The sequence below is a fragment of the Lontra canadensis genome, unplaced genomic scaffold (assembly GCF_010015895.1).
Source record: "Lontra canadensis isolate GAN:19392208 unplaced genomic scaffold, GSC_riverotter_1.0 scaffold27, whole genome shotgun sequence".
In the NCBI taxonomy this organism is placed as follows: Eukaryota; Metazoa; Chordata; class Mammalia; order Carnivora; family Mustelidae; genus Lontra; species Lontra canadensis.
The window spans coordinates 1,783,917-1,809,196 of record NW_022631021.1 but is presented as its reverse complement, the minus strand read 5'-3'; the positions used below and the strand labels follow the sequence as shown (position 1 = coordinate 1,809,196).

General features: G+C 46.9%; 1 protein-coding gene across 5 annotated transcripts in view; it reads right to left on the bottom strand.

Moving 5' to 3' along the window:
* Positions 1-1,299: 1,299 nt before the first annotated feature.
* Positions 1,300-25,280, bottom strand: part of PNPLA1 (patatin like phospholipase domain containing 1) — a 48,425-nt gene continuing 24,444 nt past the window's right edge. For 4 of the 5 annotated variants that reach the window (XM_032864347.1, XM_032864345.1, XM_032864348.1 and 1 more), the window contains 9 exons: positions 20,482-20,714; positions 19,236-19,301; positions 17,796-18,005; positions 16,017-16,077; positions 9,465-10,052; positions 8,229-8,307; positions 6,456-6,581; positions 2,614-2,719; positions 1,384-1,845 (listed from right to left, as the gene is read on the bottom strand). In XM_032864347.1, coding sequence (XP_032720238.1) covers positions 1,819-1,845; positions 2,614-2,719; positions 6,456-6,581; positions 8,229-8,307; positions 9,465-10,052; positions 16,017-16,077; positions 17,796-18,005; positions 19,236-19,301; positions 20,482-20,714 — 1,496 coding nt within the window. In that variant the 3' untranslated portion in view covers positions 1,384-1,818. Of the gene's footprint in view, positions 1,361-1,383; positions 1,846-2,613; positions 2,720-6,455; positions 6,582-8,228; positions 8,308-9,464; positions 10,053-16,016; positions 16,078-17,795; positions 18,006-19,235; positions 19,302-20,481; positions 20,715-25,280 lie in introns of those variants that run through there. The other variant, XM_032864346.1, reaches the window with a different exon arrangement.

Here is a 25,280-nt window from a genome sequence, read left to right as displayed (position 1 = left end):
CCCATGTGGCCCCCAGGCTGATCCCCCTGACTGGTCTGGGCCACAGAATCAGAGTGTCAGAGAAGGCGGAGGGTGTAGGAACACCCGAGATTTGATTCTTTTCAGCCTCTCAAAGGTACAGTTAGTTAGTAATGTAGGAAATGGGGTTTGGAGCTGACGGCCGAGAAAGAATTCTTGGGGCGTCTTCAGTGCAAAAACGGTGGTTTTATTGAAGCACGGGGACAGGACCTGTGAGCAGAAAAGGCTGCCCTGGGATTGTGAAGGGTGACTGAGGATATACTTTCGAGTTGGGAGGGTTTTAGGGACAGCACAGGCCTCCAGAGTATTTTGGAAACAAGGTTTCCAGGATACTGAGGGGGCTAGAGGGGGCTGGCTATGGTTAGGAAAAGGTCACTTATTACTGTTTAGGAGAAACTCTGTCATGAGCCCCTTCACATGCAGATCAGTGGGCCATATTTTGGAGGATGATTGCCAACTTGTATCTTGGGGGTAGAGAAAAGGAAGTTTCCACAGGAATTTTTAAATGGTAAAGCAGACTGACAGGATCCTGGGGGGCTGGGGTAGGATTGTCCTTTGCCCTTAGGGAAGTGTCAATATTGAGGCAACTAAGCTCCCAGCGGGAGGTCATTCTGCCCATTTCAAGGACTTGTCAGTGGGCTGTCAGCAATAAGGAAATTTAATTTTTTCTCTTGTCTTTGTTTTCCACATCAGTTAGGATCTTCCAGGCAGAACCTTCTGAAGGGTGCCTGTGTGGACTCCTGCACCCTGACATGGTCCCCTTAATGTAGGTTCCACCAGGCCCCCTTGGCACAGCCTCCCGCACTGCCTGGCTAACATTTGCATGCATCTCCCAGAGGCCCCAACCCAGCTCAGGGCTCTCTTATACCCCAGTCCTCTGGGTCTTGCATTCCAGGATTTGCTAAGCAAATACATCTGAGGTCTGTGGGCAGCCCGGGCTTCCTTGCTGGGCCTGACCAGGGCTGGAGGTTATCCGCACTCCAGCAAGCAGTGGGGCTCTTTTTTTGTTTTTTGTTTTTTGTTTTTTTCCTGGGTGGACTGGAAAAATTGAGGCAGAGGGTGTCTTTCTCACAGAATGTTTTCATTGAGGCATGAAGAGCAGAACGATTCGATTCGGCCCTCGTGCCGCCCTCCTACTGGGAGATGGAGAGGGAAGGGATATCTGGCCTCCTGTTTCCTCCACGACCACAGCGGGACTCACAGGAGCACAGGGCAGCCTGCTCAACATGGCAGCAACCGCGAGCCTTGGGGAGCTTTGAAGGACCTCATGCCTGATGGGCCCTGCAAGGGATTCCGGTGAGCTGCCAAGAGTCCAGTGGTTGCAGATCAAGCCTTTGGTCCACTAGGAGAATTCAAAACAAAACAAAACAAAACAAAAGAACTTGGTCTCTTGACACCACACAAGAGAGGAAAGTGCACTGCCCCCCCACCAAGTGTTCAACCTGGAGACTAGATCCTGGGATGCCAGGATGGATGCAGTCCCTCTCAAAGAAGAGGAAGGAAGGCCCAGAGCTCAGCCAGCCAGGAGGAGGAAATACTGTGGGCTCTTCAGAGCCCATCCATGCTGGTGTCCATCTGTCTGTCCAGAGCAGAGTAGTGGAAGGGCCGGAGGTCCACTGAGAAGCTGAGAGGATGTCTAGGCAAAGAGGTGCTTGCCCAAGGGAAGCAGGACCTCCACACCAACAGGCTTGGTAGTGGGCAACACCTGGTCCCCAAAAGGCCTAGGGTAAGGAGGATGCATCTGAGAGCCTTGCGGAGAAGGCTCTACCTTGGGGTCATCACATTCTCTCCCACTCCAGCTCAAGTTCTCTCTTGGTTCACAGCTTCCTAGAAAAAGGACAGAGAGTCATCATTTCCAAGTCCCTCATCGAGGACTTTCCTCCCCTTATTTCCACTGAGAACATCCCTCACAGCTTCCTATATGTCAGGCAGCCCCAAGCAAGGAGCCAGGCCCCATTCTAGCCAATTGGATGTGTGGAAGTTGGAAATCTCAATTTATATCAAAAAATCAGTTAGCAAATCCCACTTTATTATACAAGGGTTTTTTTGTTTGTTTGCTTGTTTTTGCAAATGGAGAATTTCATCTGCAGAGCAGGAGTTGAAAAAAGAGTGTTTGAAATGTTATTCATTTTACAAAAGTCTGATTAATATTTGGTTTTTCAGGAAGAGGAAGGAAGTAGAGTGACCTCTTGCGTGCTGAGTGTGGTTGTGTAAACTGCAGACTGCACAAGGAGACCCTGCCAATACAGAGGGGAGGCATCTCACAGAAATATTTATGCCACAGGTTATTTGTACAGTTTGGTGTCTTTGTAAACCATTCATACAGATGTCTAGCAGGTGGCAGTCAACTGTTTTAACAAAATCAGTATGTTATCACAGTCTTCCAGGAGCTGGCAATCAAGTTCTCCAGGAAAGGGTACTGTTTTCTTAGTGCACAAAGCAATATATGGGCTCGTGTTGGCCCCCACTATGACCAGGAAGAGATGGGTGGGGTCAGAAAGGAAACTGGGTGGGTGGAGCTCAGAGGTCACTGCAACATCTGGGCACAGAGCAGGTAGTGTCTGGCTCCCAGGGTCATCCTGGGAAGTTCCACACCTCAGGGTCGCTGTATTCCTGGATCCAGCTGGGGTGAGGCCTGTAGGTGACCCAAACTGTCTCCGAAGTGGAGAGAAGAGAGAAGTCGAGTGGGCAGGGAGCAGACCTGGATGTAAGATGCCAAGAAAGCACATGTGAGGAGAAATGAGACAAAAAGGGGACAGTGGGAAGCCTCATGTTTCAAGGCCTCTTCCACCTGCTGTGTGACCCTGGCCAGTCATTGGCCCTCTCAAGGAAATTGCAGGAAGTCTCCTGCAGACTGCACCTCAGAGAAATGCTGGCCTGCGGACCTGTCCATTCTTGGACAGTTTTCAACTCTGACTGTGTCATTCTGTTTAAACCCTGTAATGACTCCCCAGCACCAAAAAGTCCAGCTTTGTTAGCATGGTCCCCAAGCCAGCCTGCCCTATCCCTGCCATGTCTGCCCGTGCACCTGTAAGTGCACCCCCAGGCTTCTCCCTGCCCAGACAAAGTAGACTAGAGCCTGTGATGTCTGATTCACTCCAGGGCTCCTTTTACCCCGGGAGGCCATATTCCTTAGTGCTTGACACCAAGACATTGGTGACAGACAACTTGGATTCAGATCCTGGCTCTGCCATCTCCCTACTCTGTGACTTTGGGCATGTTGCTCACCCTCTCTGTGCCTCTATGCCTGGATCATAATAACTACTCAGTAAGTTTTAGCTATTATCATTACATTCCCATTCGAATAGGGGGAAATTCCAAAGTAACTCAAAGGAGGAGCTCTCTAGCTACAGAAATGGTAGAAATCAGAGGAGTCTGACAGACTTGGCGGCTGTTGAGAGGATCTGAGTAGTAATTAGCAAGAGGGACCTCCCCCTTTCCCATGTGGAGCCTGTAGGCAGTCGCTGAATTTCTCAATCTGTCTTGCCATTTACAGGCCAGTTACACAACCTGAATCAGATGACCACAGAACTCTTACGGGAGGAGAGCCAAGGCTAGCAGAGAAAAGTCAGGCTGACACACATATCTGAGAGCCAAGGCTAGCAGGGGAAAGCCAGGCTGACACACATATCTAGCCATGGTTCAGGGGCAGAGCATATTTGGCATATCTGTTGGTCCTGGAATGAAAGGGACAGGGAGCAGACTCAACCCCAACCTGTAGCCTAAGCAGAGCTATCCCGACAACCCACAGAACTCTGACAGAGTAAAAGAAACATGTGTTCTGGAATCCACTGAGATGCGGGGGATTTTGTTATGTAGTACCAAACAGAAATTACTGACTAATACAACCAGGATCAGAGTATGATTTTGAACATCTGATTTAAAAAACACAGAGGGAGGGGCTCCTGGGTGGTTCCATCAGTTAAATGTCCAACTCTTGATTTTGGCTCAAGTTGTGATCTCAGGGTAGTGAGAGAGAACCCTGCATTGAGCTCGGCATCAGGCTCCGCGCTCAGCATGGGGTCTACCTGAGAATCTCTCCTTCTCCCTCTGCTCCTCCACTTCAATGGTTTTCTCTCTCTCTCTCCCGCAAATGAATGAATGGATGCATAAATAAATAAAAACATAAAATCTTTAAGAAACACACAAGGAGAGAGAAAGAGAAGGAGAGAAAGATATTGATGTATGGAACTTCTACCCTATAGTTGTTTTTTTTTTAAGATTTTATTTATTTATTTGATAGAGAGATCACAAGTAGGCAGGGAGGCAGGCAGAGAGAGAGGAGGAAGCAGGCTCCCCGCCAAGCAGAGAGCCCGATGCGGGGCTTGATCCCAGGACCCTGGGATCATGACCTGAGCCAAAGGTGGAGGCTTAACCCACTGAGCCACCCAGGCGCCCCTACCCTGTAGCTTTTATTCTCACTTCTTTCCTCTTTATTGGGAGGAATATCTGTTGGGGTCCAGGAGTTGCACAGGACTAGCCGATGGATGTGACAGTGTCTCTTGTGATTGTACTGTTAGGAAATGAGCAGATTTTCTCTCTTTCTGGATCTCTCTTTCTCTATGCCTAACCTTTCTGAGCTTCTCTTTTCTACCCTCTACCCTGGTGTTTGAAGCTCAGAGCAGTGAATTTGCATGGAATTGCTTAAGAACATTAACTGGTAAACTGCTTCCAGGCAGTTTCATAATCTGTTCTATAAAGGAACACCACAGATGGCATGTGTGACCTACTGACAACAGGGTTTCCCACAGCTGTGAATGTTGTTTTATTTGTTTTTATCACAGCCTGCTTCTGTATAAAGTACCTTGATTCCTAGAAGTTTATTGACCAAGGTAGCTTTGGCTGAATTGCAGTTCCACCACTCCGATGCACAGGTGGAGGCCTGGCCCCGGAATGAAGGGACTCGAGCCTGGGCCTGGCTTCCAGATGGCACTCCCAGCCCCAGGGAAGTTTCCTCACCCCCACAGCAGACCTGCCTGTGTTCTCCTGACCAAACTTGACCTTGAGCTCCTAGAGACAGAGATACGGACACTCAAAAGTCAAAGAAGTCTTGGGGCTGGAGACCAAGGAACAGAGCGAGACTAATCCCAGGATTCACTAATTGCATGACCCCAAGGGGACTGCCAACTGCCCTCTGGATTACAGGATGGGCACCTTCCCTCCCCATCATTTAATCCAAAACTTGACACATGCATCTGCCCCACTTCCTACGGCAGCTCTGAGAATCTCCTTCCCACCATACTGCTTCCCTCAACGCACCAAGTACCTACTTGCCCAGACCTCAAAGTGGGCCTGTGGCTGCTGGGGTGAGACTCTGACCCTCATCTGTCTGATACATCTCTCTGCCCACCTAGGATAGGAACAACATGGAAGGATGTCACTTAGAATGATTTGGGCATTTTTCTGACCAATGGAGGCTTGAAGCAAAGTAGATAGCTGTGTGGGTCTGTTCCAGTCGGAGAATATTTTGATAATCCAGTAAAATCGTTGTTGATGACTCCTGGCTTGGTTTGTGTTTGAAGCTGGCATTTTTCAACTGTAAATGTGTATGTATGTATGCATGTCCCTTTAAAAAAGTAGTTCAGTAAAAAATTAAGACTTGGTTCTTGTCTTTGGTCTAAAGTTCAATTTTGGGGTAAACTCTTAAAAGTTGGGGATTGAGGGGTGCCTGGGGTGGCTCAGTAGGTTAAGCATCTGCCTTCGGCTCAGGTCATAATCTCAGGGTCCTAGGATCGAGCCCTGCATCAGGCTCTCTGCTCAGCAAGGAATCTGCTTCTCCCCCGCCCTCTGTGATCTCTCTCACTCTGTCTCAAATAAATAAATAACATCTTAAAAAAAAAATTGAGGATTGAGTTCAATTTGCTTTCTCTAGAGCCCAGAAGAGTTGGTGGTACTCATTAGGTGCTCAATAAAAGTTAAAACTGATGGACTCAATAACAATGTAAAATAACCAAAAGCTACAAGCAGCTTACATTGGTAAGGACTTTTAGTTGTACCTTGGCAACAGTTTGGATCTCTTGAGGGTCACAAGGTCACACATCTGTCTAGTTTGGTTTTTAAATAGAGGTCTATTCAGAAGCTGAGAAGTCCTAGTTAATCTCTGCATATAACACTAATATCTACCAAATCATTGAGTGTTAATTACACATCGTGCATTCTGCAAAACAATTTACGTGTTGGCCTCATTAAACCTTCACAATATTATCCCTGTTTTACAGATCAGGAAATAGAGGCTTAGAAAGATCACATGTCCTAAGCATGATCACTGAGTAAGATTACGGCAGAGAAGGGAATATATGCTGGGTGGGTCTGATTCCAAAGTCCAGCTCCTAACACCCGCTCCTACTGACTCTTCCTTTACCCCTTGTAATCTTCCTGCAGACTCTTCCCAGAGCTTTTACTCCCCATGGAACTTGAGAAACATTAATCATGCTCACTGCACTTTGCCGCCTGTTTTTTTGGATCGTGGATGTCTTGGGAAGCTTATTCTGGTGCTATTTGTCTTTTGTTTGTTCTTCTTAAACATCTTGCTCATCCAATTGGAGTCTTCAGCAGGGTTCCCCCTGGGCAACAGATGAAGTAAATAGTTTGTTAATGACCTGTCCTGTGTCCTCCACTATCAGGGCCCTGCTCCAGCTCACAAGATAGACGTACCAATGCTATGTCTTTTTTTTTTTTTTAAGATTTTATTTATTTATTTGACAGGCAGAGATTACAAGTAGGCAGAGAGGAAGGCAGAGAAAGAGAGGAGGAAGCAGGCTCCCTGCCAAGCAGAGAGCCTGATGCAGGGCTCGATCCCAGGACCCTGAGATCATGACCTGAGCCGAAGGCAGAGGCTTTAACCCACTGAGCCACCCAGGCACCCTGCAATGCTATGTCTTTTAACCCTGGCTGAGCCCCAGACTTCCCACAACAAGCATTTGTTTTTATAATCAATGACCATTTATCTAAGTAACGTCATGCTAATGAGTCAACTGAAACTCAACTGAACTTTTTTAAGTTATAAGTCAATGCAATAAAGTTTAAACCCTGTGAACAAAATGCATAGTATATGCCCAAGCACAAAATTTTTAATTTCATGAAAACGCTTTCAAAAAGTTTTATAATTAAAATTGTACTTAATGTGAGAACCAGGTATGTTTTGATATATTTGATATGATATAGAGTTGGAACATCAAAAGGACCTGCTCTGCCAATAGGTGCCACTGTGGCCATGGAGAACCCCAGCCACCACCAGAACTGCCCCAAGGCAGGAGGGATGAGGTTGAGGAGGGGAGAGATACTCTTTAACCCACCTTCTGATCTCCTGCTGGTGTCTTCCATTGGCTAGCCCAACTGGCAAGAAGCCAGCAAAGGGAGCCTGGGTAATGTGACCCCCAAAGAACTTAAAAAAATACCAGTCCTGGGGTACCTGGGCAGCACAGTCGGTTGAGCCTCCAACTCTTGGTTTCGGCTCAGGTCCTGATCTCAGGGTCATGAGACTGGGCCCCACATGGGGCTCTGCACTCATTGCAGAGTCTGCTTAGGACTCACTCTCCCTCTCTCTCTGCCCCTACAAACCCCCCCACGCTTCCCCACCCCCGTGCTCATGTGCTATCTAAAAAAATAAAACTAAATAAATCTTTAAAAAACAACAACAACCAATCTTCAGGCCCTCTCAGAATGACTGTGAAGGTAAGTAATGGAGAACATGTCACACAACCCAGACAATTGATAAGTATTATAAAAAAAAGACTTTCTGGGGACAATCTATAACATAGGAATATTAGCCTGCTTATTGCACTGGTAGAAAATAATTTGTATTAAAGGAGGCCTTTGACAGAGTCCCACAATTCATTCAGCCCAGGAAATAGCCTACTTCAGGCTAGGATGCAGCATGCCTGCTAGCTCCCTTAAACTGAGACACCATCAGAGAGTAAGACATGGGAGGTGGGGGTGTACGTTCTCCCACTGCACTCAGAGAAGGGACATTCCCCAGTGAGTACAGGAAGGAGCTGATGAGAATGACACTGTGAGCACAAATAGCTCATTTCCCATTCATTGCCCCCACTAAAGACGAGAGAAGTATAAAGGGGTGGACTGTAATCACACAAACCAGAAAAGGATCCCAGTGTTGCTATGGCAGCTAAAAAGAAGGAAAATTTCCCTTAGCTGGGCCCTCCTCCCCCAGCCAAAGGAAAGAATGTGTCCCTAGTTAAGGAGAAACTTACATTATGTGAGGCTTGCTGGTGGCTTTCTTCACATTAACCAAAGGCATGGCATCTTTCAGATTTGAAGAGGCAAGAGGAGCTATAGTCAAAAGTAAAAATAGAGGAGACAAGAGTAAGGTGGCAAAATCTTGCCCATTTCAACTCATCTGTCACCTCCAAAAAGGCTTTCTTAACCCCCGAGAGAGAAGTGATCTTAATCTCTATGAGTACTTCCAACACTCTGTGTTTGCTAGTAATGTAGTACTTAATAATTTGTGCTGTGTTTTTAAGGTTAGTATCTCTGTCATCCCCTCGGCTGCAGGGGAGATTTCCTGATAGTGAGGAGCTGAGAGCTGTTTAGCTTTGAAGCCTCTAGAGCAGTGCTTCTCAAACTATCTGTAGACAATACCAGTTTTAAAGAACCGTCTTTTTAAAATCTTTTTTTGGAATCCAAATGGACTAGTACTTTTGTGACATACAATACAAGGACTTAGTAGGAAAATGACCAAGCTCTTGGATGTTATGGCTGTAAACATTTCTAAATGCTTACTTTCAACCTCTGTACTCAGTTCATTGTGAATTAGTAACAAATAGTTTGGGAACCAGCATTGGCTCACGGAGCACTCTTGGAGTAGCTCTGCCCTGGAAGAGCAGTTATTACAATAACAAAAAACTTCTGGTACAGTAGTTCTCAATCACAGCTCTCAAAAGAACCCCCCAGAGGGCTTATAAAAAGATAGATAGCTGGGTCCCACCCCCCTGAGTTAGTAGGTCTGTGGTAGGGCCAAAGAATTTTCATTCCTAACAAATCCCCAGGTGTAGAGTTTGCTGTAGGTCAGAGACCAACCTTTGGCAATCAGTGGACGAAAAGATAAGAACAAAGGTCAAGAACACTGCCCCCCCCCTTGTGGTGGCCTATCCTCAAAACAGGTAGAACGGCTAAAACTAACTGCTGACTTCACCAATGCACCCCCACTCCCCAACGAATTGGTTGGGGGCAACTAATGAGTTGTTGAACACTACATCAAAAACTAATGATGTACAACAATGAATCTTGGAACACTGCATCAAAACTAATGATGTATTTTATGGTGACTAACTTAACACACACACACAAACTAATGATGTACTATATGCTGGCTAACTGAACATAATTAAAAAAATAATAACGCAATGGTTATCAACTCCCATGTTGTGGCACACTTGCTGAGGGGCTCCAGACATAAGGAAGGTGGGAGAAGCCAGAAGGGTCCATACCTTGGGACTGTTCTGGGCCCAGTTCCTCCACAGGTGGCTGTGCAGGTGACACTGAAGGAGAACACAGGGGCAGTGTTTGAGATGTCCCCATAGATGAAGACCCCAGGGATGGCCTGAGTGACAGAGATGACTGGGAGGGTGGGGATCTTGGCGGTGATCCAGTCATTTGTACCCTCTGCTGTGGTGGTGATATATGAGACAGTGCAGGTGTGGAGCTGAGTGTTAAGGGCACAGCTGGGAGTGATACAGGGGGCAAGTCAGCTGGAGAATGTGATGGTGAGGAGGCCAGTGGAGATGCATGTGACTGCTCAAATGAAGAGACAAGTGGTGAAACAGGTGATTCTACAGGCCACTCATGTGTGGATTCAGGTGTCTGCACAGGTGAGGACACAAGTGGACTGTGGCAGCTCTTTCCTTCCCTTTCAGGAGCCCACTGTGTGTGAGGTTGTATGGATTCTTCTTGCTCTGTTTGGAGGCTTGATTGACTGCGTTCAGGGCACTCACTGCCAAGGGCAAGTTCTATATTGCTGTATACTTCCACACGGGGGAACATCACTCTCTTGGAGGGAGAATTGAGGTAAGCAGCATCTAGGAAAACAATGGCATTGAGTCACCGGTGGCATTACTAGCCCCTGGCATCAGCATGGCATTTTCAAAAAGTGATTTCCCAAGTTATTTTCATAAGCAGGATTAGTGCTTTTTAATGGCCTTTCTTTACTTAATCAAATTTATATTGAGTATTTGATTGTGTATTGATTCACTTATTCGACGGATGTTAATTGAGCAACTATATGTACCAGGCATTATACCAGGTACTGAGGAGTGAGGGAGACAAAAACAGGTGTGATGGTTCTTGGCCTCTTGGAGCTTACAGTCTGGCTTGGGGGCAGGCATTGATTATCCAAATAATCTCATTTTAACCAGGACAAGTTCTGGGTGAAAAAGGAACATGATGTTAGGAGAGAGAGAAGCAGGGAGGACTTCTTCAGGAGGGTTTCCCTGAGGGAGCAACATTTGCACTGAGATCTGAAGGGTGAGTGAGGGTCCAGGGGGTGTTGGTGTGGGATGGGGAGGAGCATTTCAGACAGTAGAAACAGCACACACAGATGCCACAGGTTTGAGGGAGAATGAGGAAGGCCTGAAAGGTCAGTGTGGTTGGAGCAGGGGTGGGGGCATGTGGTGGGAGATGGGGCTGAGGAGGCCACTGGAGCCCAACCATACTTGTAGAAACCATTGAGGGCCCTTGATTTTCACAGAGACCATGAAAGACCTACAGGCAATGGGGCTGCTGCACTGTCTCTGGCTTTGACAAGATCACTGTGACTGCTGTGTGGAGACTCGCTGAGAAGGGCCTAGAGGACCCAGGAAAATGTGTAAGGCTGTGGTGGAGAGGTGTTTAGGGCTTGCACCTGGAAGGAGAGAGAAAGAACTAGAAGATTCTATTTAGGAGGTAAAATAAATGAGAACTGGCAATGGATTGACTGGGGGGAAGAGAGGAGGGAGCTGGCTTGCACAACCAGGTGAATGCTGGTGTTGACAGGGTGAACAGGGAGGGGATGGGTTAGGGGAGCAGTGAGGAGGGCACAGGTTAAAGTTTGTTTGAGGATATGTGAATTTTAGGGGTACTTAGAGATATCCAAGGAGAGATGAAAAGTGTGGGCACTCAGATATATGGATTGGATCTCAGAGAAGAGTTGAGGGTTAGAGGTGTACATTTGGGAATCCATCTATGGATGGTCATTGAAGCTGTGAAGGTGGTCATGGAGGAGTTTGCCTAGGGAGAAAAAGCAGAGTGAGAAGAGGAGGGAGCCAGGACTGAGTGAGGAGGGGGAGAGGGGAACCCAGGCCAAGATTCTAAAATGGGCAAGACTCGGGTAGACTAGGGTAAGGATCCATTTGAGAAATGGGGATTGGATATATAAAAGAGAGATGAAATAATGGATAATTCAAGAGTGCTGAGGTGGGAAGGGGTCTGAGCACAGGTAGGGGGTGGGCTCTAGGCAAGAAAAGGGTTGCTTCCTTTAATGTTCTAAGAAGGAGAGAGACAGAGCAGGCTGAGTTTGAATATTTGGTAGTGCAAAGTTGAGAGAACTTCCCTCTGTTGGCTTTGTGTTTCTCTGTGAAGTTGTTTGGAGGAAAGGCCTTCTCCTGGTGATCAGGGAGAGGGGAAGTCTTAAGGTGGTGATTGCAGAGGAGGAGAGACTATGTTGCCAGGACAAATACAGCACAATCACATTTTATGTAGAAACTCACAAGCTAATTCTAAAATTCATATGGAATTATAAAGGACCTGGAATAGCCTAAACAACTTTTAAAGAAAAAAAAGGAACAAAGATGGAAAACTAAGACTGCCTGGTATCAAGATTTACGATAAAGCTTCAGGGATAAAGACAGTATGATATTGATGTAGAGACAGAGAAATAGATCAATTGAACAAAACAAAAGGTCTATAAATAGACCTGAGACATACAGAGACAACTGACTTTACTCAACAGAGAAAGCATAGTCTTTTAAACAAACAATGCTGGAACAGGTAGTCATCTAAATGAAAAGAAAAAAAAAAACTTTGTTTTATATCTTGAACCATATTCAAAAACTAACTCAAAATAAAATATAGACACAATAAAAAAACAAAAAGCTATAAAACTTCTAGAAGGAAACATAGGAAAAACCTTTTTGTGATCTTGAGTAAAGCAAAGATTTCTTAGATAAGACACCAAAAGCATTATCCATAAAGAAAGCAAATTAATAATATGGGCCCCATCAAAATTGAAAACTCCTTTTTAGGAGACTGTTAAAGAACTGAAAAAAGAAATCACAGACCGAGAGAAAATATTTGCAAATCATATTTCAGATAAAGGGCATTTATCAAGAATACATAAAAGCTCTTAAATAAGAAAATGACTCAATTTTTAAGCTGGGCAAAAGAGCCCACTGAGGGGTGCATGGGTGGCTCAGTAGGTTAAACCTCTGCCTTCGGCTCAGGTCATGATCTCAGGGCCCTGGGATCGAGCCCCGTGTCGGGGTCTCTGCTCAATGGGGACCCTGCTTCCCCTTCTCTCTCTGCCTGCCCCGATCTCTCTCTGTCAAATAAATAAATAAAACCTTAAAAAAAAAAAAAGAGCCCACTGAAAGAGCTCTCAATGGCCAAAGGAAATCTGAATATACAGACTTCAGTTAATAATAACCAACATTAGTACATTAATTGTCAACACTACACTAGACTATGTACCGAATTTTATATGTACCATACTATAACTTCTAACAAATATAAAACATAATAATACGGAATGTGGAGTACATAGAAGCTCTTCATGCTATTTTCACATTTTTTTCTGTAAATCTAAAATTATTCTTAAAAATAAAGCTTATTATAGGTCTGGGTGGGAAATGATCAAAAGAATTGAACCCTTCAACAAAGATGATATATAGATGGCAAATAAGCATATGAAAAGCTGCTCAACATTATTAGTCATTTAGTAAATACAAATTAAAATCACAATCAGATGCCATCACACAACTATTCACATGGCTGTAATTAGGAAGACTGACCATTTCAAGTGTTGGTGATAATATGAAGAAACTGGAACTCTTATGCATTGCTGATGAGAACGTAAAATGGTACAACCACTTCAAAAAATAATTTGGCAGTTTCTTAAAAAGTTAAACATACCTTCTGGGTATATGCCCTTAGTATATATCCCAAAGAATTGAAAATAAGACATTTGGAAACCTGAGCTAAGAAGAAGAAACAATTCAAATTGTTCTTCAGTAAAGAAAATGCGGTATGCACACAGGTGTATGTCACATGCTACAAAATGGATAAGCCTGGAGGACATTATGATAGCAAAATACACCAGTCACAAAAAGTCAAGTACTGTGTGGTTCCATTGATATGAGGTATCTGAATAGTCCATCTCCTAGAAGTAGAAAATAGAGTGGTGGTAGCCAGGGCCTAGGAAAAGGAGAAACGTGGAATCACTGAGTGATGGGTATAGAGTCTCAGTTTTGCAAGAGGAAAAAGTCCTGGAGATTGGTTGTACAGTGTAAATATACTTAACACAACTGAACTGTACACTTAAAAATGGTTAAGATGGTGGAACACTTGGCTGGCTCAGTTGAAAGAGCGTGAAACTCTTGATCTCAGGGTTGTGAGTTTGAGCTCCACATGAGGCGTAGAGATCACTTAAAAATAAAAAGTCTTTAAAAACTGCTTAAGATGGTAAATTTTATGTTATGTGTTTTACCCTAATTATACATATATATATATAATTGTATATTACATAAGTATAGGTTAAATGTACATCCACCATACCATCTAAACATTCCACTCCTCAGTATTTACTCAAGAGAAAGGAAAGCATAAGTTCATACAAAGACTCCATGAGTATTCACAGCAGCTTTATACATAATAGCTCAAACTGGATACCAACTAGATGTCCATTAATGGGTGAGTGGAGAAATGAACTGTGGGGTTTTCATAGATGGAGTGGAATGTAGAAAGGAATGAACTATTTATACACGCAATAACATGATGAATCTCAGCATGATTATACTGAGTGAAAGAATGCAGACAAAATCAAGCCCATACTGTAAGTCCATACTGGAAATTTCTAGAATGACAGAAAGTAGATTGGGGGCACTGAGGGAAAGTGGGAAGGGTCACAAAGGAGCATGAAGACGACCTTGGGCATGATGGATAATGGTTCACTCTCTTGATTGTGGTGTTGATTTCACAGGTGTGTGTGTGTGTGTGAAAGTGAGAGAGCGGGAACTTAACAAATTGTGTGAGCGAGGAAGGGTGCAAGAGAAGGAAGAATGCCAGGAAGGAAGGAAGGAAGGAAGGAAGGAAGGAAGGGGGGAGAGGGAGGAAGGGAAGGGAGGGAAGAGAAGGAGGAAGGAAGGTCTGGCCAGGCACGCCTGGATGCCAGATGGATAATTTTAGACATGACATCCTTTGAGCTCCAACCTCACTCAACGCCCACATCCACATGTCTGTGTGGGGAATGTGGATTTTCAAGCATACCAGCAAGCAGTGCCCTTCCCTTTGGCAGGAGGCTGCTGCCTGGGGAGGCCAAGGGTGGAGGGAGAAGCTCGCCTGGCAGCAGGAATAATTAGGCAGATGTGAGTCCTGAGAAGGGCAGAAAAGGGGGATGCCAGGATGTGAGCTGAAGAATTCAGGGTGACATCTTGCAGGTGTGGCCTTCTGCCAGAGCTGACCCCCATCCAGAAAGCAGTAGGGTAGGAGGCTGGAGCGGACTCCCGTTTTTCTGTTCCCAGATGGCAGGTGGGAATTAAGAGTGTGGCTCTGGGCACCAGCCGCAATTTCTCAGGATGCGTCATACCTTCTGCTTGCATCTGGTGCGGAGAGGAAAATCCAGTCCTACCAAACCCAAGAGGATTTAGGGGTGGGGCTGAAGGAACCTGCGCTGAGAGAGCCATGCAAACACTGGCAATTTGGAAGGGGAATCGAAAATAGCTGGTAGCCAGCTTCTTCCTTATGAGTTGGGTCAGTTCCTGCTTGGAGTGATTCTAGGGCCCTGAAAAAACCCACCATCCTCCATACACTGCCCTGATTCTTCAGCAGATGCCAAAATGCTCCTATTAGAGTCTCACCCTTGGGTTTAAAACTGTCATTTATACAACGGCGTCCACATCAACTTAAGGGGGAAGGGTGGGGAAGCACGAGACATCGCTGGGAAAGACCAGAGATGCTAAAGCAAGGCACTTTGTAACTTACCCACCCACTGACACCCCCCCCCCCCCCCGCCCCGGGCTTGCCCTGAGAGAAAGAGAAAGAAGTTCTAGGAGAGAGACAGGGACATTTGGTAACCAGGCAGCCAGGTGCAGAGGGGTCTTCTGAGGCAAGGATTATGTCCCAAGTCCCGGTTTCAAATCAGGGGATCCTCCAACCCCATGTCCCCAGTATACACCACAACTGAGGAAAGAGTGAAGGGGCTTCCCAGCTGGGGGTGGAAAGGACCTCAGGCCCTTGACAGCCCCTCCTCTTCCTGAGACTCCGTAGGTGAGACCTCATCCCTACCCCCCACTGACACTCCTCACGTGGTCCCCCTTTTGGGCACTTGGAGCTTAATTTTCACAGCTGTCACCCATGTAAATGTGTAGGAGGTGGGGAGCTATTCAAGTAGAGTCAGGGTCAGGAGGAGTCTGTCCAGCAGAAAGGCGAGAGGAGGGCCCTGTCTCCTAGATCAGAGGGTCAGTGGGCTGGATTGACTGTGTCCAGGAATAAAATTCTGAGGTGGGTTCCATGATCAGCCCTATTATACAGATGAGAAAACCGAGGTCCCAGGAGATGAATCCCTGGTTCAAGATCACACAGTTAGTAGGTGTCAGGAACCAAGATTTACCTTTTTTACAGATTAGGAACCAAGACAGAGAGGGCAGGTGATTTCCCTGAGTTCACACAGCCAAGGGGGATGAGAATCATGGCCCAGGCCTAATTGCCTCCAGAACCCACATTCCTTCCATCCTTCTCTCCTGCTCCTCCCATCCCCCAACCTTGTCCAGAGAATGGTCCCACCTCGTACTTACTCAGTCGCCTCAAATAAGAAACGGTGTCTTCATAACCTCGGTAGTAATAGTTGTGCAGGATCTGCAAGGGGGGAGAGCAGGACAATGACAAAGGCTGCAGCAATGGAGAGAGCTGAGGTCCCCTACCCCAGAGCAGCTCCTTTCATTGCCTTTGATCTTTATTCAATGGATTTTTAAAATGAACCCATCCAGTGTCCCATCCCTCACTATCTGCTAAGAAGTGGGGAGCAGTTATGATCTTGTGTCCATTAATGTGGCGGGTCATTAATGTGTTAAATAATTTACAGCTGATCATCAGCTTCCCCTGGGCAGGAGAGGGTGAGATGTTTGTAGTAGAACCAGAAAAGGTGCACGAGGGCCATATGAAGAGCCGAGTTTAAATCCCAGTGCTGTTATTTTTTAGCTGTGCGGCTCTATGGCTGTAACCTCTCACGTCCTCAGTTTCTTCACCTGTAAAATGGGAACAATGGTCGTATCTATTGCAAAGGATGCTAGAGGGTTTCATGAGATATTGCTCACAAAGCTTTTCCATAAAGGGCCAGAGAGTAATATTTGGGGTTTTGAACACCACAGATAGTCTCTGTCTTTTCTTCTCATTCTTCTTGTTCTTCTTGTTCTTGTCTTCCTCCTCCTTCTCCTCCTCCTTCATCTTCTTCTTCCCTCTTCCTTCTCGTCCTCCTTTTCCTTCTTCCTCTTCTTTTCCCTCTCTTTCTCCTACTTCTACAACCATCTAAAAAATGGAGAGCCCATTCTGAGCTCACAGGCTATATAGAAACAAACCACCTTGAGAATGAAAGTCAAGCACTGATGGTGAGCAGAAAGTCAAGTTCGAGAGGCTCTGATGAATACAATGTATTTATTCTGTCTTTCTTGAACTGCCTGTTGGTGGATTGCTTTTATGAGAGTAAATAGTCATACTCTTTACCAATAAATTAGTGTAAGGCAGATGCTGGAATTCCTAACGTAGTTGGAAAACAAAGAGTCAATCACATTAATAAAATATCTTGTGTATCCATTGCCTGACTAAGCATAATAGTGTTTTGATTATGAGTTTTGTAAATAATAATTAGACTGTAAGTCACAAAACTGGCTTAGAGGAGTTATCATTCAAACAACAATTGTTGAGAACCTTCTATAAGCAAAGTCTTTTGTAGACATAGTGAATGTAGTCAAAGAAATGAGTAAAACTTGTTGCCTACTCCCAGGATCACACTTCGTGCCAAAGAAAGACATGCATTTTGTAAAGACATATAGACTTAATTTTTTTAGAGCAGTTTTGGAAAGGTTATGATCTCGGGGTGCTGGGATTGAGCCCCGCCCGAGTCAGGCTCTTGGCTCAGTGCTCAGTGGGGAGTCTGCTTCTCCCTCTCTCTGTGCCCCTCCCCCTCACTCGTGCTGTCTTTCTATCAAAAGAAATAAAATAAAATATTTTTTAAAAAGTAAAATAAAATTGAAAACAAACCCCAAAACACAAGCCACTGGCTGGATTTGGCCCGTGGGCCATGGTTGCTGAAGCCTACATTGCACGTCAGAGTGGGAAAGTTCCAGTAATGTCCTATCAGCAGTTCTGTCATCATCTCCTTTTACAGGGGAGAAAACTGAGGCTGGGAGCACTTAAGGGCCTCATTCAAGGTCACACAGCTAGTTAGGCACAAATCCAGGATGCAGGTTTAGGAGGAAGTCTAAGGAGGCACGGATGGAACTGCATAGATCCCATTGGCTCCCACAGGCCCTGTCAGCTTCCCCCAGTTCCCCTTCCTTCCAGGCCCCTCGTCTCACCAGTAGGTCCGGCGGGAACAGGGCATGGGTCATCCTGGCGATGTTCTCCAGGGAGAACTGGAAGGAGCAGTTGAACATGCGGAAGTCATGGAAGATGGCAGGGCAGTCCCGGGGGCAGATGTCTTGCTGCCCGCTGAAGGTGGAGATGGTAATGGCATCGGTCCAGAAAGAGCAGGGCTGCATGCCCGTGAAGCCCCCGTCGATGTAACGCTATGGGTGGGTGGGACAGAGTCGTAAATGCTAATGGGCTCAGAGAGGTCCTCTTCCCTATTCAGGGAGTCCACCAAGGAAATGGGTCCCTTGGGACAAGCCTGGAGAGCAAGGTCCAGGTGGGTGCATGGTGTGTCCACAGTGGCCCCTGAACTCCCAGCCCAAGGCTCTGTCCCTACACTGCCTCCCCTCAGCCATCTTGAAGGTTCTGAGCCAGGGGAGGGAGGGGCATTCATACTCTGGATAAAGCAGGAGCACATGCTCCCCCATCCCAGCTGCCCTTCCTCAGCCACTCAACTGCTAAAAGCAGGGCAGGGGGAATAGAGCCTGTTCCCATGGTCTTTCCAGAAGGTGAACCCATGGTGGATCTGAGCAGGTTGGGCACTATCCCCTCTTCCAGACTGCTGTGAGTCCAAACTGTCCCCCTCTGTTGAGGTCGGGTATCCTCAGCACTTTCCAGAACACCCCCAACCATGGTCTGGCCACCAGCCACCACATAGCCCTTCCCTCTTGGGGCTTCTGTTGCCTCAGCTGTGAACAAAGGACCACAGATTCTGAGGTTCTAACTCTCTGGGGTGCCTGAGAAGCACACGGGTGACATGAGCAGTATGTGCTCCATCTCCTAGAGGATCCAGGATTCAGGAGTCCAGAATCCTGATTTCTGGACTCATTTTCTCATTTTCTTTCTATATAAAATGAGGAAGGGGCATGTGTTAGATACACGTACTCAGAGCACGGTCTGAGGACCAGCAGCCCTAGCCAAAGCTGGTTGGAGATAGGCAGAGTCTCTGGCTCCGCTCTAGGCCTAGGGGATCAGAACTTGCATTGTTTTACAAGACCTTCCCCCTCCTCAACCGGTGATTCAAGTGCATTAGCCTAGATGACTTTAAAGGTCGCCATCATTCACGGTTCCGGGTACCACTGTCACAGGGTCTGTATTCTATGCTCTCTGTCAAGTACGGTAAATTCCAGCAAGGCTATGGAGTCTTGACTAGCCAGGCTCAGTATTGGGTTGGTGGGCCCAGAGAGAAGCCCAGTGTATGGAAGGAAAGTTCATCTGAAAGCCCCAGAAATCCATCTCTACTGGGAATTCTAAGTAGAAAAACACAAGAATATTACCACCTCTTGGTCTTCCCACTGAATTCTAAGACCACCCCTCTACTCTCCCAGATGTGGGCCACAGGGCACTCCCAGGTCGCTGCTCACCCTCTCCCATACTGAAGAACTCACCACGCCACGGTAAGTTGGGGGGATGAGACCACAGTACACAGGGACAAAGCAGCCGCAGTAGAGGGCCTGTAGGGAGAGAACCCGAGGAGAGTGAGGCTCTTGTGGCTGGGTGGGGAGGGCTCACCAGCAGGCCTCTGGGGCACCACCAACCTGGTCCTTCTTAAATCCAAGGCGGAGGCACTGCCCTGGGGAGCCGAGCCCCAAGTTCAATTCCTGGCCTGGCCCCAAAGAGCTGGGTCCTTGTTAACCTACTTGGTAGTCTGGACCCATGTCCTAGCTGTAAAGAGATAAGGCAGCCTCAGTGACCTCCAGGGTCCCTTCTGGCACCATATCTCCATGAATCTAGCGGAATTCAACAGCCATTAATGTGTGTGTGGCCAGGGCCAGGCTCTGGGACCAAAGGAGAGTGAGATGCGCCCACTTGGGAATGCTCGACAGGGGAGAGTAAGGAAGAAGGTGATGGTACACAGGGTGACAGGGGCTAGGATAGAGGTGAACGTGGGCATTGCGGCCTCTAAGGAGGAGCACCCAACCCAGGAGAGTGTGGGACAGGCAGATATTGAAGGGAAGTTCCCAGGCAGAGTGACTAGTCTTGTCAAGCCCGTGAAGTGAGCTGGGAAGGAGGGAAGGGCTTTCCAGGCAGAAGTCACGGCAAGTACAAAGGTCCAGAGGTCTGTTTTGTGTGTGGTTTGCTCTGGTTGGCAGAAGTAAGAGCAGAAGCTGACAGGAGGTAGAAGGGAGAGAAAAGTCTCAAAGAGCTGAGTGCTAAAAAATGCAGAGGGACATGAGGTAAGTTGAGGAGGTGTCCGTGCCTACTGCCCATTCATTCCCCCAGCCCCAGGATCATGGTCATGCCTGCATGGGGCTGTGAGGCTGCATGGCAAGTGTCTTGTATTCGGGAGAGAAGAGGCGAGTGGGGATATGGGAGGGAAGGTCATGCCACTTAACACTTTTGTCCTGAAAGAAAACTGGGCATATCCACAGCACTTGCCAACAATAATAACTCACAACTAAGATTTATATTAATGAGCACAGAATGGTGCACAGAGCTCCCTATGTGATAACGCATTTGGTGATAATTCAGTCTTTTTATCAAGAGCCATTGGGAGAGAAGGGACAGAATGAAGGGCTGGTTCCACAAACTGGGATCTACTCCCTGGTCCGCCCCCACACTCCTCTACTACAATACCCGGGCCCTGCCCCCACCCCAGGGCCTCACCCCTGCACCCTGGGCCTCGCCCCTTGCCTCAATGAGCTCTTCCTTGGATGTGTACTCTGAAACCACGACACTCTCTCCATCTGTGAACCGGGTTAGGGACACGTGGAGCTTCCCTGTGGCGGCCTTGTAGGAGTCCTCCGGCAGGACCCTGTACAGAAACTGTCGCATCATCTGCACCATCTTGCAGGATGGCGACAAGGGCCCCAGGAAGGATTTCTTCACTTCTGCGACACCGACGTTGAGGACTCTGAGGTACTCATCTGTGGAGGAAGCAGAGAAGAGAGGGCAGGTCAGCAGCCCTCCACCTTGTCCTACACCCGACAGAGGAAACCCCAAGAATTCTGAAGCAGGGCTGGTCTCAGGGATCCACCTGTCATTCTGCACACATGGAAAGCAAAGCACAGGAGAATTAAATCACTGCTCATCAATGGCAGAACTAGAGCCAGCCGGGGTGCCTGGGTGGCTCTGTGGGTTAAAGCCTCTGCCTTCAGCTCAGGTCATGATCCCAGGGTCCTGGGATCGAGCCCCACATCGGGCTTTCTGCTCCACGGGGAGCCTGCATCCTCCTCTCTCTCTCTCTGCCTTCCTCTCTGCCTACTTGTGATCTCTGTCTGATAAATAAATAAAATCTTAAAAAAAAAAAAAAAAAAACTAGAGCCAGCCATCCGGACTGAAGACAAAGGACCACTTGCCTACCCTACACTGTCTTTCCCCAGCTTGCCTGGAAATCTACCACCAGACTACATTCTTCTGGGGCCTCAGAGGGTTTTTTGCCTCATATGAGATTCCTATTAAAACACTGGTACAACTGAAAGCCCTCACCAATGGATACCCTGTGACCCTTTGCTTGGGGCCCACCAAATCTGTGGGCAGGGAAAGGGGACTGGCCCTGAGGCAGGTCACCTACAGGGATGGGTGACCTGTGTCTTGAAACCATGGCCTCCAACTAATCTTTAGAGCCCCTGGCACAGTCCTGAGGGAGAGAAGGCCAAGAGGTATGGAGCACAAGCTAAGCCAGGCCAAGCTGCAGGTGTCTCCAGGACAGGAAGAAGAAGCTTCTCCCTCTTTCTAAGGGGAGCACAGCAGGGTCACATGAGGGCCTACATGTGCCAGGTAGGGCTTAGAGGGTGGATGTGTTGTTCAGGGGATCACAGAGGAAGGTGTAACCTATCCCCCACCCAGTACCCAGAATTCCCCTGGGGAAGTTCGGGCTGTAAGTTTGATGAGAATTGCTCTCCTGCCAGATCTCATAGCAATACTATGAGGTAGGCATTTCTAGCCTCATTTCACTGATCAGGAGACTGAGGTTCAGAGAGATAATATAACTTGCCCAAGGTCAACCACCTGGTGAGTGAACAAAGTGGGAATTTAACCTAGAATGTGTGACCCCAGAACACATCTCCTTCCACTACAGTAGGCCACAGGCTTCTAGAGCTGGGCCTGTACCTGTTCCTTGCCTGTTGCTGCTAATCACTACCCTGTGCAAGCCCTCCGGCAAAATTAGAAGCTCTGAAAAGGATTGCTAACTTTTTTAAATGAATATTTAACTGTAGAACATCCTATGCTGAAGAACACTCTTACAAGTAATGTCATGTAGATGTGGTTATTTGGGAAGTGATGCAGTCATGAACTCTCTGCCACTGGAGGCAATCAAGCAGAGGTGGGACAAGTACCTCAGTGAGAGAACTTATCGAAGGGATTCCTGCATAAGCGTGAAGATTCTTTACATCATGGAGATTCCAAGATTCTTACAGGTGCCTGACAATATATCTGGGGAGTCATCACTGTGGGCATTATTTTCCCATTTACAAATAGAGCCACTGAGGCCCAAAGTCACACACAGCAATTTGGAGACAAGCCAAAGCCAGGGCGGTTCTCCTCTTCTGTGTTTTACAGTTCACAGATGATTCCTCCTTAACCCTGGAGATGGGTAGGATGAAGAGCTTCACCGTCATTTTACAGATGTAGAGACTGAAGCAGAGAAAAGCTAAGTGCCTTGCCCGAGGTCAGACAGCCTGACGATGTTTGTTCTGACTCTAAATCCCACCTTCTTTCCCTGCACTTTGGACTGATCCCAGAGTCTGAGAAAGCCTGGGTTGCCATGGTGACCGTCTTTTTTTTTCCCCTCCCACACCAACAATCAGAATCACACCACCTATGTGTAGTAGGGACGGACCTGAGCAAGACAGCATCTCGGCTTTCACCCTGTTATAGGAGAGGGTGCTCCCAGGAGGTGAGAAGGTGTGATTTTAGCAAGGTCAGCTTTACTGTGTCCCAACTTGTACCCACAGTGTTTTCCCTCAAGGGAGACCGATGGCCAACTCACCGTCGTTATGTAGTTACGAAGCAACTGTGCATTTGGATACCAAGGGGCTGGGTCACTGAGTTCTCGCCCCACAAGACCAGTGAGGATGGGAAGTCAAACCAGGGTGGGGACACGCCATTTTGGGAATTCTTAATGAGCAGCTTGAGTGGCCTTGCATGGGTTGGTGGCCTTTCCCACAATGCCTCTGAGCCAGGAGCACCTGGTTCAGCTCATCCCTCTGCACCTGTACTCCCCACGGGAGATGCTCGATGGGACGGATGGAAGGAGATTTGTTCCCATTGCACAAGAAATACATATTCCTTGGGGGAAAAATAATTTTTGAAAATGCAGATATGGGGGCACCTGGGTGGCTCAGTTGGTTAAGTATCTGTTTCTGGCTCAGGTCATGATCTCAGTGTTCTGGGATCGAGCCCCACATCAGGCTTCCTGCTCAGTGGGGAGTCTGCATCTCCCTTTTCCTCTCCCTCTGGCCCTCTCCCCCAGCTTGTGTTCTCTCTTTGTCTCAAATAAATAAAAAAATCTTTTTTAAAAATGCAGATATGCAAAAAGAAAAAAATTAAAGTGTCTTGGAATCCCTTCAACCAGAGATCAACATCCCATTTATGTCTTTCTAGACTATATGTTACTTACCTATAAGAATACTTACATGAAGTCATACTATATATATTATTTTGTAACTTGTTTTTTTTAACCTAATAAATCATGTCTTTCCACATCAATAAGTGCCTATTTATAACCCAATTTACAAGCAGCATGGAAAGCTATTGTAAGGTTATCCCATTATTTGCTGAGCAGGTGCCCAGGAGGGGTTGGCTATGTAGTCTGTTTCTTTGCTTTTCTAAACAATGCTGCAGGGAATAATCTTGTGCTAATTTTTTTTTCTCCCCTATGTCCTTAATAATTGTCCTCAAGATAAATTCCTAGAGATGGGAATGCTAGGTCAAAGGCATGCATATTTTGTCTTGTACTGCTTGTTTTAATCGTGGCTTTTATATAGCATCCATTTACAGTCCGCTCTTAGCTCATCAGGAGTGGTGATGGGTGACAGGGACAAAGCAGTGGCCAAGACAATAGGAATAGTACAGAAATCTCCAGAATATTCCCATTGGAAAAAGTGGTGCTGTCTAGAAATTAGCAGCCGTCTAGCCACGATCATGTAATCAGAGAGGGAGGGGACAAGAGATTGTCTGACTTCTCCCACTCAGGTGCCCAGCTTCACATTCTCTCCTGCTGCTCCCTGGGGCTGTGGAGCAAAGGCTGCCTTTAACCCTAGCTCTCTGTGCTCCTTTTCAGGTCTCTCCCTGTGCCTCTGTCTTCAGAGTCTCCAACCATCCCTTTCTCTGTCTCTCTTTGTCTCTTCCTTCCTTCTTTCTTTCTTTCTTTTTTTTTTTTTTTCAAGATTATTTATTTATGTGTCTGGGAGAGAAACTACAGAGGGAGAGGAAGAAGCAGACTCTCTGCCAAGCAGAGAACCTGATGCGGGACTCGAGCCCAGGACCCTGAGATCATGACCTGAGCCAGAGGCAGATGCTTAGATGTATCTCTTCCTTCTTTCTCTCTCTTTTCCCAGCCAAGGGAGAAGCAACTAATCTTCTGGTTAAACAAGACTCTGTCGGTAGAAAGTCAAGTGTTAAGCATAGCAATTGCTGGGTTCTGGGAGAAGGGATAAATTTAGCTTGCTTCTTTATGCATCTCTGTACTTTCCAGCACCTTCTCCCATTTAAAGGCCTCCTTCCAAGCTGCAGGCTGCCGGGCTCTGAGACACAGTATCCCACACTGACCACAGCAAGATGGGATTTAAAAGCAGCACCACGGGGGACTCTAGGTTGGCTCTCCCACCCCCAACCCACGCTTGCTACATACACTTCTGCTTCCTCCCACCTCCTTTCACACCTTTTATCATCTAAGTGCGCTCTGTCTCCTAAGCCAAGAAGAAGATTCTCTGGGGGAAGATCCTTATGGTCCTCCCCTCTCTAAGTCCTATCACTGTGCTTTGCCTAGGGAAGGCCCTTCAGAAACCTTTGTTATAAGCTGGGAGCTCCTCGAGGGCAAGGACAGACCATATTCACCTTTGCCTACCAAGCCTCCCATGACCCTGGGTGGGTGCCCAGTGTTTGTTCAATAAAACCTGACAGGGTGGAAAAGCAAGTGATGGAGGTGTTCACAGGGAAGAGCTACTCAATGTCATTACCCAGTAAAAGCTTGAAGGCAAGATAATCCCAGATAGATGAATAGATAACCAGGCCAACTGTGTTGGTACCTGTGGCCAATTCATCAAATTTATGAGCCCATTGTGCCAAGAATTTCAATAGAAAAATAAATAAGATCCAGGACTAGGAGATTTAAAGGGCATTTGGAAGCCACTCCAGGTCTCAGCCACTCAGAGAGTTTTGACTCTTTTCTAGGACCAGACCCATTTCACGGAACAAGCTCAGGCTGTGGAGCCAGGGGACATGATTGAAATCCCAGCTTCACCACATACCATCCGAGCCATCATCAG